The sequence below is a fragment of the Hippocampus guttulatus genome, chromosome 3 (assembly GCF_054856545.1).
Source record: "Hippocampus guttulatus isolate MCC_2025c chromosome 3, RoL_Hgut_1.0, whole genome shotgun sequence".
Taxonomy (NCBI): Eukaryota; Metazoa; Chordata; class Actinopteri; order Syngnathiformes; family Syngnathidae; genus Hippocampus; species Hippocampus guttulatus.
Window position 1 is genome coordinate 10983254 of NC_141263.1, and position 15041 is coordinate 10998294.

General features: G+C 45.0%; 1 protein-coding gene across 1 annotated transcript; it reads right to left on the bottom strand.

Moving 5' to 3' along the window:
- Positions 1–6022: 6022 nt before the first annotated feature.
- On the bottom strand, positions 6023–12342 carry LOC147207461 (coxsackievirus and adenovirus receptor homolog). The gene is made up of 7 exons (XM_086107228.1): positions 12180–12342; positions 10683–10849; positions 9718–9934; positions 9421–9585; positions 9084–9200; positions 8809–8938; positions 6023–7855 (listed from the first exon to the last, which is right to left on the bottom strand). The coding sequence occupies exons 1-7, from the start codon at positions 12283–12285 to the stop codon at positions 7351–7353; spliced, it is 1407 nt and encodes a 468-aa protein (XP_085963354.1). The 5' UTR covers positions 12286–12342; the 3' UTR covers positions 6023–7350.
- Between the last annotated feature and the right edge of the window lie 2699 nt (positions 12343–15041).

The window sequence follows — 15041 nt, forward strand, 5'->3', positions numbered from 1 at the left end:
TCTCCTCCACGGTGGCTGGTTCCTTCCAGGCACGCTGCAACACGCCGTCCTTCATGCGTAACACAGCAAACTTGCTCCAAAAGCCTTTGGTGGCAGCGGAGAGTCCCATCACTCCTTCCCAGGGTGGCCTCCTGCCACTCTGGACCCACTGTCGCACAGGGTTGAGATCACGGTCCTCTTCCTGCTTGGCAGCCCACTCTGTAGTGTCCACAGCCTCCAAGGTGCAGCATGACGGTCCAGCAGCAGTCGCTTCCCCACGCAGCTCCAACTCCCTGGCATCCCGCCGGTCGCAGTAGCTGCAGCCACTAACAGAACATGGCCGCCGGGAAAGGGCGTCCGCATTGGCATGTTGAGCCCCAGCCCGATGTACCACTGTGAAGTGGAACGCCTGCAGCTCCTCCAGCCACTGTGCTACTTGGCCTTCTGGTTCCTTGAATGACATCAGCCACTGTAGTGTGGCGTGATCTGTCCTGATGGTGAAAGGCACGCCACACAGGTAATACTTGAAATGGCGTGTAGCCAAAACAACTGCTAACAGTTCACGTCTGGTAACACAGTAGCGTCGTTCACTCTTGTTGAAAGTGCGGCTGAAATAGGCCACCACTCGCTCACCTTCCGGCCCCACCTGTGACAACACCGCCCCCATGCCGACATTACTTGCGTCCGTGTCCAGCACAAAAGGTAAGGCTGGATCTGGCGGGGTGAGAACAGGAGCATTCATGAGGGCTCTTTTTAGGCTGCAGAACGCCTCCTGACAATCCGGCATCCAGAGGTAGGGTTGGTTGTCTTTAAGGAGGTGGAACAAGGGCGCCCCGATGCAAGAGAATCCCTTCACGAACCGTCTGTAGTACGAGGCCAGCCCCAAGAAGCTTTTCAACTGCTTCTGGTCCCTTGGTACTGGCCAATCTTTAATGGTGCGGACCTTCTCCTCCAGCGTGCTGATGCCCTCACCGTTCACTCGGTGGCCCAGGAACTCCACCTCCCGCTGCATAAAGTGGCACTTTTCTGGGTGCAGTTTCAGCCCAGCCGCTGCAATTCTTCCCAGCACCAGTCTCAGAGACTCCATTGCAGCCTGAAAAGACCCACCATGGACGAGGACATCATCCAAATACACCAGGCACCTTTGCCTCGGAATGTTCGAGAGCACTGTGTCCATCAAACGCTCAAATGTTCCTGGTGCATTGCATAGTCCGAAACTCATGACCTTAAACTGCCAGTGTCCTCGGGTGGTGCAGAATGCCGTCTTGGGTCTGGACTCCGTGGTGATGGGGACTTGCCAGTAGCCACTGCGCAGGTCGAGTGATGAGAACCACGCGGAGCCTGAGACCAAATCCAATGTCTCGTCTATCCGTGGGAGCGGGTAGCAGTCCTTCTTTGTCACCTTATTGAGCGGCCTGTAGTCTACACAGAACCGTGGTCTGGTGCTCTTTTTCCGGGGGACCATGACCACGCCAGACGCCCACGGACTATCGGAAGGCTCTATGATCCCTGCCTCGAGCATGGCACGGATCTCCTGATCCGCGGCCTCCTGCTGGGCCAGAGGCAGGCGTCGGGGCCGAACCTTTACTGGTCGCGCGTCACCGGTGTCGATGTGGTGCTCAACCAAGTGAGTGAGGCCCACCTCATTCTCACTGAGGGCAAAGATGTTCTCAAAGTCCCAGAGTACCTGCCACAGCTGCTCACGCTGCTCGACATCCAAGCCGTCACAGTTCTTCTCCCAAATGGACCGGATAGCCCCAGTCCGGTTCTCTGTTGGCCGACCCGGGGTTAACTCCACTGATGTGGCTGGGCTGGATGTCATTGGCCCCGCCAGTGAGCAGTCCATCACGGGGCGAGCGGACTCTACCCGATCTACCGTCGACTGTCGAGGAGTCAGCGCTGCTGCTGCTGCATTGGACAGGCTGGGTCCGGTCATCCGCACATCTGTGTTCTCCGCTGCAGGGTCTGCATTGTTGACGGCCACCCCCGGAGTACCCTGCCTAGACGCCAGGATCAGCCCTACATGCTGACCACTCGGCAGGGTGAGCACCCCAGCTCCCAAGTCCACCACACATTTCGCAGCTTTTAAAAAGTCCCGTCCAAGAATACAGGGATCACTCACGTCAGCTACCCAAGCTGAGTGGGTTGTCGAAAGACCCCCCAGGACGAACAAAAATGTCCCTTTGCCTCTCATCTCGGCTGTTTCACCGGTCACGGTCCTCAGTTTTGTAAAGGTCGATGTTAAGACGGTCCCTACTGGAACAACGTCAGGCCTCACAATTGTGGCTGAAGACCCAGTGTCCACCAGGGCTGTACAGGAAACGTCCCCAATCTGCACACGAACATGACTGGGGTCCCCCACGTCCGTCCAGCTCCTCCAACCACGCTGGCCTGGGCTCCTCCCCTTCCGACAACGAGGTGGCCAAAACGGGGCAGGCGGATGTCTGTAGCGCCCCCTTGGTTGCAATCTCCCACTCAGTAGCGAGAGAGAGTGCCTCTCCCAGGGCTGCCAGGTGGGCAAGCTGGACGTGCAGGCGCAGCTCATCCGGTCTGAGAGCTTTGATGAACTGATCGCGTATCAGTTCATTTTGGATCTCATTTGGCATTCCAGCATATGCGCGCCGACCCAGGCTCTCGATCACATGAGCAAGACAACGGAGTGGCTCACCGGGATGTCGATCCCGCTGCTTGAACTCACAGCGCAAAGAGTCCCTCAAATTAAACTCCCCAAAGCGCCTCTGCAAAGCACCCACCAGGGCGCTGTAATCGAGTCTCTCTCCGGGGCTCAGCAGCAGCAGACAGGATGTAGCCTCCTCCATCAGCGAAAGCGCTAACTGCACTGCTTTCACCTTGTCCGACCAATCCGCTGCGTTGGCCACCAACTCGAACTGTGCTCTATAAGCCTCCCAACTCCCTTTCCCGGAGAATTTAAGAGCTTTCATGGAGGGCCACGCGAGCCCAAGGGCGCCGCCATGCATGTTTACGTCCGTTGCGATGGCGGCGGCACCTGCCGCTACGTCATGGCGTAACTCCGTTTTGGCGGGCCCGTGCTCATTTTGGCGCGAATCAACAGCTTCATGGCGACCGCGCCCGTTGCAACTCGACTCAGGCATATCAATCACGCACGGTACGGCTTCATCCTTTACCGTCCGCCGGGTAACGGGATCGCCGCACGGAACGACCTCTTCCTTCACCTTCCGCGGAGTACCGGAGTCGCCGAACATCCTTACGCAAAAACGGGAGTGCGACGGGCGAATCCAAAACTTCTGACACCAATGTAATGCCCTTCAGTAGCGGAGAGAAGGATGCTCGCAGTCGCTGATACTATTAATCATTTTTAATAACAAAATAAGTAATAAACACACGCATTCAAAGGAGTTGCTGTTCGCCACAACTCACGCCCATGCGCTCCTCACTCAGACTCCCCACCGGAGCCAATATTCCCCCAACCTGGCTCCTCCCCTCCCTATGACGTCACACAAATACAAGAAACAGATATTACAATATATAAGACATTGCCTTTTAAAATTTGGATAATTATATGCATGTAAAACATCTAGCTTCAGTGTATTTGCAATTTATGTCCCCGGCAGGCTGGTACCATATCATCCCCTGGCTTGAATATTCTCAACAGACGTATTGTTACGCTTGCAGACATTTTAGCCCGCCTAATACTGTTTTTTTCTCATCACTGTAATGTTATGACTACAATTTCAAAGTCTGAAGAAATAAAAAGTCAAATAAGATTTCGAATCTGTCTTTTTAGCCCTGGGTTGAATGTGCCCCCCCATCAAAACCCCTGGCCCCAGCCCGGCCCCCTCAGTGAAATTGATCCAGAACCGCCCCTGGTTGCTAGTAAGACAAGTCAGCAGACTATTCGAACAATTCTCTTGCTACTCCATTACTCCCACGAGCTGTATGACATTTCTCTACACTGGTAGGACAATATTATGCTAGTTAGGCAAAAGTGTGCAGTCACCCTACTAGTACTGCCCCTAAATGTGAACTAGTAAAATTATGTCAATGCATAGTTGTGACTCACCAGTAACATGCAGTTAGCACTTGTTTAAAAACTTTACTTGCTGAAACAGCTTAATGGATAGTAACATGCAAAACTGCACAATATTTGACAAGTGCTGGCTACTAGTGCTAGAAGTCCGTCCATCCATCCGTTTTCTGATCTGCTTTATCCTCACAAGAGTCGCGGGGTGGGCTGGAGCCTATCCCAGCTGTCTTCGGGCAGTAGGTGGGGGACACTCTGAAGCAGTTGCCAGCCAATCACAGCGCACAGAGATGAAAATCCATCCGCGCTCACACTCACCCATAGGGACAATTTTGAGTGTTCAATCAACTTGTCATGCATGTTTTTGGAATGTGGGAGGAAACCGGAGTACCCGGAGAAAACCCACGCAGGCAGGGGGAGAACATGCAAACTCCACACAGGGAGGCCGGAGCTGGAATCGAACCCAGTACCTCTGCACTGTGAGGTCGACACGCTAACCAGTCGCCCACCGGGCCGCCTCGTGCTAGAAGTGACATACTGTAAATGTACGAGTTAACATTGCAAATGAGGATTCGGCCATTGGTCGATTCTTCTCACACAGGTTCTTTTCTCTCTCTAAAAGGTCGAATAAAGACCAAACACTATGACATATTTTGTTCCATTTTAACGCAACACACTACAAATCGATTCTGTAACCTTTTGATGTGGTCAGAGCACCCTTCAAAAGATAGACAAGAAGAATATATAGAAGCAATATGCAAATGAGAGTCAAGTCAAGTCAACAGTATGAGAGGTGGAGAGTCATACCTTCATGTAAAACAGCTTAAAAGAAGGCAAAATCCAGTGTGATCCTGGTGATGGTCATAAAGGTTGGCATCTGTTGGGAGACAGACCAGTCCCCCTGGTGTCCTCAGCCTGACCTTTTAAATGGTGCTAGCAACAAAGATATGAGATAACTGTTCCTTTTTGATGGAAAACATGTTCTCTGGAGAATCCTCACAAAAGTGGGTTTGATTAGAAAGCAACAAAGAAAATAGTAAATCACAATAATTCCTCTTCAACCTCTCGGGCTTCACTAGTAGTAATTGTCAATTAATGCAACTCGTGAAATGTAGTTGTTCTACTACAGTGCCAAAGTTGGACTTTTAGTGAGGGCAAAATGCGTGCTCGTACATGGAATTCAAGATAGTGGATTAATGATCATTTCTTTGATATCTGAAAAAAAGGACTCAGTATGAATGACCGTCTTGCCAGGAAAGTTTTACTCCAGTCCTCGGTGATATGTCTGCGCACTAGTTGTGTAACGCTGGCATCAAAAACCATCACCAGATAGACAAAACTATTAGGTGCTACTTGTAGGGTTGAGGAGAATATGACAGCGCTTGACACAAGCCGACTCGTTAGGGCTCGTAGTGTTACCCGCGCCAATTTACGATTGGCTAAAATCTAATCAAGTAAGCCAAAAGTTCAAATACTGAAACATGGAAACGTTTAGAGGTAAAAAGTGAGAGTGATGAGAACATCTACTTCTGTCAGGCTGATTACGTGTCATTCGTTTAGCTCTCGGGTAGTTTGCTTACCGTACTTAGCCTTTGTGTGTTCCCTATCAGTTTCAAATAAACGTGAATGATTGTGTTCAAGAAATCAAAATTTGTCCGTCTGGGTCTAGTTTTCTGTCGGGAAATTGGGACAAATGAATGGGGGTTTACAATGCTTTGTGAGGGTGTTTTTACACCAACTTTCAAGCCTCTCAATTCCATGATAGCAGTAAAACATCGCACAAAGCGCACCTGGCATTTTGTCACATGAGGCTTAAAACTTTTGAAACAATGCCTGCAAGCTTTAAGGCCTACAATTAGGCATGCATCGATGTATTGTCATGCAAAAATGCTTGTTTGGTAGCCTCTTTTTTCACCTCCATTCTGAGGCATGCGCAGAGGATTTCAGCAAGTGGCTTATTGACCATTTGAAATAGAGTACTTACATTAGACATGAGGTACTGCCCTCTAGTGTTCCAGATTCAATTATCAAGATTACCAGTAAGTCTTTCAGCCTGATTTTATTTCATATGGAATAAGATTTACAAACAGGAGTTTTACAAAACATTACACAGCATGCGGCATGTGGAAAACATATTTACTAAAGCTGAATTACAAAACTATTTCCATATAAAACAAGTCTATAAAAACAATGCTAGCCTTTCTGAGAGACTTGCACCCAAATAAAATGACAGACACATGCTATTCATTGTATCCCAACAGCGTCTAACTAGAAATACACTACACCCATGTTTAATCACAGTGGCAGAGAACGTGAAAGCTTTGCCACTCTGGAATGTGGCCAAACTGCAGTAAAATTACACTCACACATGTGAAACGTAACACACAGGCCTCAGCCAAGAACACTAAAATCCTGCATAGAGTATGCTAACAAAAAAAAAAAGTTATTTACGGATACACTCACATAACAATTAGCAATTTGTTTTTAAAAGATCTGAATATATGGGACTTAAGGATACATGGAATTCTGTTTTGTGGGTTAGCATGTGTGAAAAATTCAAACTAGGGAAATAGACTATAGCATTTTCTCTCATTGGAGTAATACAACTACTTGCACGGACTTATGACCCTAATAAGGGAAAACACACTAGAAAATGCATGGCAATATAAGAGAGATGTCAGTGTAGCCATTGTTGAGATGATACAAAACAAGTCGAGGTAGACGCTCACAGTAAGATGCGTTTTAAGGAGCCACAGTAAAAAGAAAAGGCATTTCCTTGACACCAACGTGCCACAAGACAATGGCGAAGCACTATTTTCGTCTGTATAGAAGTCAAACTGGCTTCAGAGTTCCAACACAGAGATGTCTGTTCAATTACTTTTAATTTCCTGCAAATTCTCATTCCAATTTAAAGATACCAAGTTGGAATAGCGTGAAGCTCAGCAAATTTGCCGTTCAGTATGGATATTATTTTTTAGTTCAAAAGAACTATGTTGATGATTTTCATTTCAACCAAAATTGTGTTTTGACTCCATTACTTGCAGACTTTCGATTCATGGCAGGGCTCATTGTCCAAAATTCCCTCTCTTGAATTCCCATTGGAATTTTCCAGAAACTTTATGTAGTTTGCCACCCCACCTTTAGCATTTAGCCAAGAATAAATGTTATATAGATTGGATACCAATTCCGTGGGTTGTTTGTAGTTGTCAATATTTTAATCAGCCCAGGAAAGTGGCAAGCCCATATCAGGGATAAAAATGACAGCCTCACCTTTTAAACTGATTCCGAATGAGTTCCGACAGTGTGAAAGTCCTGTAGGGGAGGGGGGCCATCAAGATGAAGGAGGGTGATCAATGCACCCGGGAGGCTTAGTCATCTCTTCTGCGCGGCTTATCGGATGGAACAGGAGGAGGCCTGTCCCGAGCATCATAAGGTTCATCGTAGCGGTGGTCATCACGGTAGCGCCGATCTCTGTCGCCGTCATTGTCATCATCGTAGCGATCATGGTACCTATCGCGGGGATCTGTACGGTTGCCATGGCGATCATCATCGTCGTCATAGCGCTCATGGTCACGTACATCTGAATAGTCGCTCCGCCGACCGGTGTAATCGCTCTGACGGTCGTCGTAGTCGCTATGGCGATCGTCGTATTCGCTACGGCGATCGTCGTCATACCTGCGACGGTCGTTGTAGTCATTACGGCGATCGTCGGAATCCCCTCGTGGGCTGTCGTCACGTTCGCGTCGTCTCTTGTCCTGCTCCCGAAGTGGGGCCCTCACACTGGACTCATCGTCGTCGTCGACATGTCTATCCACTGACCTCTCAGCTCCGTTCCTGTCAGGCACTTTGTCAGGGGGCCCTTCCTCACGAACTCTGAAAAGTCAATACAACAATGTCACGTGACTGAAATTGTTTGCTTTGACAAATGTTCATTCTGTAGCGTTTCATTTGGCTGCACTGCTTCTAGTGTGTATGTATGTATTTATTTATTTTTGTCTAATCAGATTTCAGCCTGTATGTTTTGCCATATCAGTCTAATTTGTCAAGTGCTTTGAGAATCCGGAGAGCTGGCCCATGTAACGTCAACTTGTTACAAGTTGCCTGCTATTTTGCTGTTCAAAATTTCTTACTCTATGCTGTATAGCAGTTCCAGACAGACCTATGTGACAAGTGCACTGAATCATCCGACATCTTATCTCAGTGCTTTGGTGACTGCAGCTTAGCACGGCTTTGTCAACTTTCTCTGACCCATCCGCCTTTTGTGATAATGGACTTTTTTCACTGTCATGGAGCCAGTGATCATGGCTTATGCTATGCCAACACCCAGGGACGGGGTGGCCATCGGGAATTTCAACAGCCAGTGGATTTCCAGGCCGGTCACGGGCATTCCGGCCGCCAACCCGTCGACAATCGTTTTTCGGCATGTGACTGCACATTATGTTTCGACGCATGACGGCCCGTCGTCAATAACTTTTCAACACATGACGACCTTTCACTTGAGGTTGGCCATACATTTTGGGCATGTCTGTCACGCTAAGCACCAAGAGAGATCCAAAGATATAATTAAGACGCATTACAGCAAATGGCCGGTCGAGTCGAAAGCACTACCTTTGGGAAAATTCATACCTTTTATTGACCTCTAAACCAGAGTACCCAGAGAAAACCAACACAGGCACAGGGAGAACACGCACAACCCCACACAGGAATCAAACCCATGACCTGTGAGGCGGGCATGCTAACCAGTTTATCACTGTGCCGCCTCTATTGTCTAATTAAATTTATCTTGAGCGTGCCCACGAGAAGGAAAAAACAAAACAAAACTTTACCCCATTGCGTATTCCTCCTCTTCCTCTTTCTTCTTGCGGCAGCACACGCAGTAGATGATGACGACCAGGATGATCAGCAACGCGACAACTCCTGCAATTATTCCTGCTGTGGAGCCGATGTTCATGGATGCTACACAGGCAGAGTGGAAGACACACTAGTGAAGGAGGGAAGGGTATGATAATGCACTGTGACCCCCCCCCCCCCCCCGCCCCTTTCAAAAAAAAAAGTTTATTTGGAGAAACGAACCTGCAGGAACGGCAAAGGAGTTTCCTACCTGGCATGACTGTGAGGGTGATGTTGCAGCTGGCAGAACGGATCTTGTTGCTTGAGGTACAGGTGTAGTATCCTGATGTCTCTTTGGTGATGTTGAAGAGAGACAGGATGCCACCAACTGACAAAAACGACACAACCAGAGAATGCACTTGTAATCTCTCTCGCTTACGCTCACCCTCTCCCTTTCCCTCACCCTCCTCCATGGATGTGATTCACTTTTTTCCCATTTCATGTGGTAAACATAACATGCCAATCATTTGTTGGTCATCCTAATTTTAGCTAGATACAGGTGGTAGTAAGATAACAGTACGAGAATTGAAGGTATATTGTGTAATTACTGTCCGTAGTCCTTGGATCTTTCTTATGGGGAACACTGCGCGGATTAAGACTGGTCCACTCATATTTGGGTGGTGGTGAGCCTTCCTCTGAGTGGCAGGTCAGGTTGATGTTCTGGCCATATTGTGGTTTCCCCTGGATCTTACAGATGGGTGTCGATGGAGCCACTAAAAAAACAACAACACACATTTAAAGAAATGGCACATTGTTACATAGTGAAAAAAAACGGCACCTAATGAAAAAAAGGCATAGATGGTATGTGATGCAGATTTCTTTTCCATCCAGTGGAAAAATGTTACCTAGAACCACCAAGCGAACAGTGTCGAAAAGCGTGCCCTCCGTGTCGCCTGGGATCTGGACGCGGCACTCAAATTCTTTATTGTCCGCAAGTGTGATCGAGGAAATTTTCAAGTTGCTTTTTCCTGTAGCCAGGTCCACATCCATTGACACACGTTTTTTGTAGGCTTCTTTGATGTCCGTCAATGCACCAGCAGAGTAATAAGTGGCAATCACTTTCTGTTCAAATAAACATCACATTGGTTATCACACTAGTGGTGATTTATGTTCACCTGGCTTCCTTTTTTTTTAAACCAGGGGATGATTTTTGTTCAATTTTGTCATTACCAGCTTTTTTCAATAATATGCAGCTGAGTTTATTTCAATTTTCACTTTCTGACTCCATGACATCAACCTTTGGCCAATTGAAACGCATAAAAAGTACATTTTTAAACTCCTTGTTTTTTACTGGAATATATCAAAAAGAATTTGGATATGTCTAATGAATCTTCTGCAGTTGAATGGATGAATGGAACAGGTCTGATTTCAAGAGGTGACGATTCCCTCAGCTGACTACAGCAGAGAAGAGTTACTTTTCAATTTAAGGAGTGGAAGCACCCTCCACTGTAAAAGAACTTTACAATTACCAATAATTAACTAACAAACAAAAAATGTCAAATACTGTAGTACTGAGAACATCAAATCTATACATTCTTAGGTTTGGAGTGTAAAAAATAAAAATAAATGATTTTTTTTAAAATTAATGTCAGTTTTTAATTAATGTCAATTGATGTTCGTTTTATGCTTTCTGAAGTAAAATGGTGCAAAATAAAACAAACTTAAAAAATGCAAACAATAATTTGAAGCCATAAACGAACCGAAAGGGGAAAGTACATTTGAACGAGGGCTGATGAATAAAAGTGGACAAAGACAAAATTGTCTACTTATTGCTTTGAGAGACAGTAAGATAGCTTGATAAAGAACAAACCTCATCAGCATTAGCTTCTAATCCTTCCACAGACCAGCTGATGACTACTAGTGGTGGACTGGTGAATGTAGATTGAAACGAGCATGGCAACGTTACGTTGTCACTTCTGGCATACTCATAGCGATCTTCTGGGATGCTCACTTGCAAGGCACCAACACACATCACCGCTGTAATGATGTCAAAACAGTAAACAGATTATTTAAAATTGTTTTTGAACACCATGAGAACAAACACTTTTACAAGTAGGTGACAGTAGGTGAATTCAGCAGCTTCCTCCTTATGTAGCTAACTGTAAATAAGCTCAACACACACACACACACACACACACACACACACACACACACACACACACACACACACACACACACACACACAAAGAGTGGAAAGTATTTTGTTTACTGTTGATTTGTTTTGCTCATGCAGGACAGTTCAGTTCCGATTATCCTGTCAGATTTTAGCTACCGAAACGTAAAAAGAGGAAAAATAATTTGTGGGGAGAGTTTTTTCTTTGTATAAAGTTATCAAACCAGATATAATTGACCAGATAAAAAGGCCCTATTCAAGGCATTTCTTTTTTTTTCCACTTAAGTACAGAAGTTGGAATAGTAATTTCACCAGTCTCTTTTTTTTTTTAATGGTATCTCGTCTACAATTAAGTAGGCTATAGAGCAGGGGTGTCAAACTCATTCCACATTATGGGCCACATACGGACTCGGTAGATGTCAAGTGGGCCGGCCCATTAACATTATACCATACTCTGCTATACATAACCGAAATATCATGTCTTTCCTTTGTTTTTGTATAAAGAAGCATTGGCGCATTGATACAGTCTGCTATGTTGGGTCTGTCTCAGTGACAGACTGAGACTGCTGTTTTCTTCTCTGATCAAAACAATGTTGTCTTCTACTCTGATCAAAAGAGTGTGCCCTTTAGCGGATAATGCATGAATTGCATTTTATAAAAAATATTCATTCTGTGTCTTGAATGCATTTTTTCACAATTATCCTGCGGGCCAGATCGAACCTCCTTGGGGGCCGCTTCCGGCCCGCCGGTCATATGTTTGAAATCCCTGCTATAGTGTGTGAGAAATACCGGGAACCCCCCCCCCCCCCCTCCCCTTATGTTCACTACATGCTGTACCTGAACAACACTATGACAAAATGGTGGATTCTATATGGTTCTCCAAACAGAGGATATCGTGTGACTGGAAACACAGCCTGTGTACTTTGTCGAGCAAAAGGGAAACAGCCATGTTGGGCGTTTCCTCGTTTTATTACCATATTAGCTTTTAATACATCAAACGGAGACAGAAAAACATATGGATTGAAACCATTTTAAAGACAATGGGGTTTATAATTTGGGACGATTTGACTGGTCCAGTAAATACACAAACACTGTATAGGACAAATAACCTTGGACAAAGCAAATGTTTTATAATTAGCACAAACGAATACAGGTATGTCCGCTTAAAAATATTTGGTGCGCGCAATGACTCACTCAGATAAAGAAGTGTGATGCTGAAAATTCTTGTCTCCATGGCCAGAAAGTTGACTTGGACTGTGGCCTTGTGGAAAGCAAGGACAACACCGAAACCCGTCTTCATTAATCTGCGTGCCGCTTTCAGGTGAGCCGCTTCAGCCTGGATTTGGTTATTGATTGACAGCTTCCAAGAGCCAATCACAGTCGATCTCGCTGAACAGGTAGCATTCTTGTCCCACCCACCAGATGTGTCTTGGCCTGCACAGCCCCCCTCCATAATGTTAACCACTTTGGTTTGGAAATGACCTCTATCAAGAGACTCTCATCACATGTAATAAGGCCTGGCATGTGTTTAAAAGTTACACCACTGACAAAAAGTGCCAAATTTCACAAGATTTATAGTAGTTAACTCAAGTCACTGCACAATGAGGGGCATGTTCATACAAGCAAGTGGGTGGCGCAACAAACAAACTGTTTCAACCACAAGTGCTGGAACCTGTCCGACTGGTTGGAGAATGTGACCTCTGTGTTTTAGTGTATTGTACTTAGCAGAGATAGCAAAAATATTCACACACCCTGTATGCTTTTAGCATTTGTCCTACATTATACCAGTACTTTTGAAAATTAAGTAATTACTGTTAAACATTGTTTATTAGTAATTTTATGGTTTTATTAATATGTCTGCAGTGCATGATTCCATTTTTGTTCTGAGCATTTAGCCTACATTTTAAAAATACGTTTGAACGTGTATTAACTCTAACCTAATTCAAAAGTATCTGAAAGATTCATTCCGACCCTATCTGCCCTCTCAAACACACACGGGGTACAGCTATAGCACAAACATGGGAATAGTAACTGTACTGGAACAGAAAGGCTTGTGAACTTTTTAATGATTTAAAACTCAAATACAGAAATGAATGAATTGCTGGGGGGCTGAACGGGGGCTAGAGCACGCCCAGTCCCAGCGTAGCACCGGCCGGGCATGAGTGTGCTGAATTGCCTTACCAGTAAGGACAAACAATATAATAGTCGACAGACCTTAAACTGATTATTAACGATATTTAAAAAAAAAAAAAACGCTTTAATGGCTTTCCATACTCGCAACTAGCTCTGCTGTTATATTTTTTGACATAGTAAAACACTAAGTACTACAGTGGCAAAGTTCTATGGCAATGTTCCTGCTACTTTACTTTGTTGTGCTAATGTATTATTCATTTCAATTTGTTATTCAAAGTTAATTTTGGAATGGCCTTCAAGTAGATTTCCACGTTTAAAGAAGCAAGGTGTAGTTTCACACTTCCGTCACTTTGAGGGCACACAAATACCATATTCACCAAATTTACTTTCGGTTAACACTGATGGTAATTTAAAACCAACCAAAAAAGGTTTGTCAATGCCTATGTATGCCACAAGATAGAGGCAAAACACGTTTCTCTATTCTACAAGCCTGGCCAGACTGAATGAAGCTCCTGTCCTTAATTCAATGTTTCTTGGCCCTAAAATGCCACTAGATGGCGTCAAAGCAATATTTTCCATCCCTCCATCCACCCATTTTCTGATCTGCTTATCCTCACAAGGATCGCGAGGCGTGCTTGAGCCTATCCCAGCTGACTTCTGGCAGGAGGCGGGGGACACCCTGAACTGGTTGTCAGCCAATCGCAGGGCACACACAGACATTCAAACTTTTGCGCGCATGGGACAATTTAGAGTGTTCCATTAACCTGCCATGCATGTTTTTGGAATGTGGGAGGAAACCGGAGTACCTGGAGAAAACCCACGCAGGCACGGGGAGAACATGCAAACTCCACACATGGAGCTGGAATTGAACCCGGTACCTCTGCACTGTGAGGCCAACGTGCTAATGTGTTTTCAATGAAAAAAAAACCCCAAATTACTTCAGGTATGTCTTCACCAAAATATTTGAGACACCTCAGTATGATGCAGTGCAGTTGTACAGGACTACATCCGTGCATGTTAAAACCATTTTAAAAATTAACTCAACCAATTTCATTAAAACCTAATGAAGTAGTGACTCATGGGCCATGATTTTGGGATCTGAATATTGTTTCAAATCTGGGATTTTATTTTCAGATTCTTCCAAAAAGTTACGGTAATGATTAGGAAATACAAAGTTACTGGACTGGCATTGCCCTAACGAACACAGCTGGAATCGGGAGCCAGTTAACGCGGCCAACCTACTGTAGTCACGGTAAACTGGACGATTTATAGCGGGTTTAGAATTCCTCACTGCAGCGACTGACCAATCAGAGACGTTCACGACAAATAACCACTGCCAATAAAATACAACTTCTCTAACCTATCGACGTCATGGGCATACAAACATAAAAAAAAGTGCAAATATGTAGCTGAATGTTAGTCAGTTAACTTTGAAAGCTCATTCCTACATATGTAAAATGCAGATAAAGATTATTTTTTTATTCCATGGCCGAAACCTGTCTATTTGTCACACAAAAGTAACTATGTGTAACACTAAGTATTTTTGACACGACTTTAAAAAAAAAAATGCCCCCCCCCCCACCACATTTTTAAGATACAGTATTGTCATTTTTTGGTTTTTAATTTTGGCCGATAAAAATTTGGACGATACCATGAATTTTTTCCTATGACATTTCCAGAAAAAAACACACCTGTTCCTGAACCAAACCCTTAAATAATAACTATTACTCAATATAATACAGTTTATATTATTATTATTATTATGAAAACAGCAGAAAAAAATAAAGGCAGATTTGGAATGATCACCCCAAAAAAATCATTGAGAAAACTTGAATTAAATCTTTGATAAAAAAAAAAAAAATAAGTTTGTTGACCAGTGTTTTGCAAATGCATTGTAAAATAAAATGGGAGCAATAGTCTGAA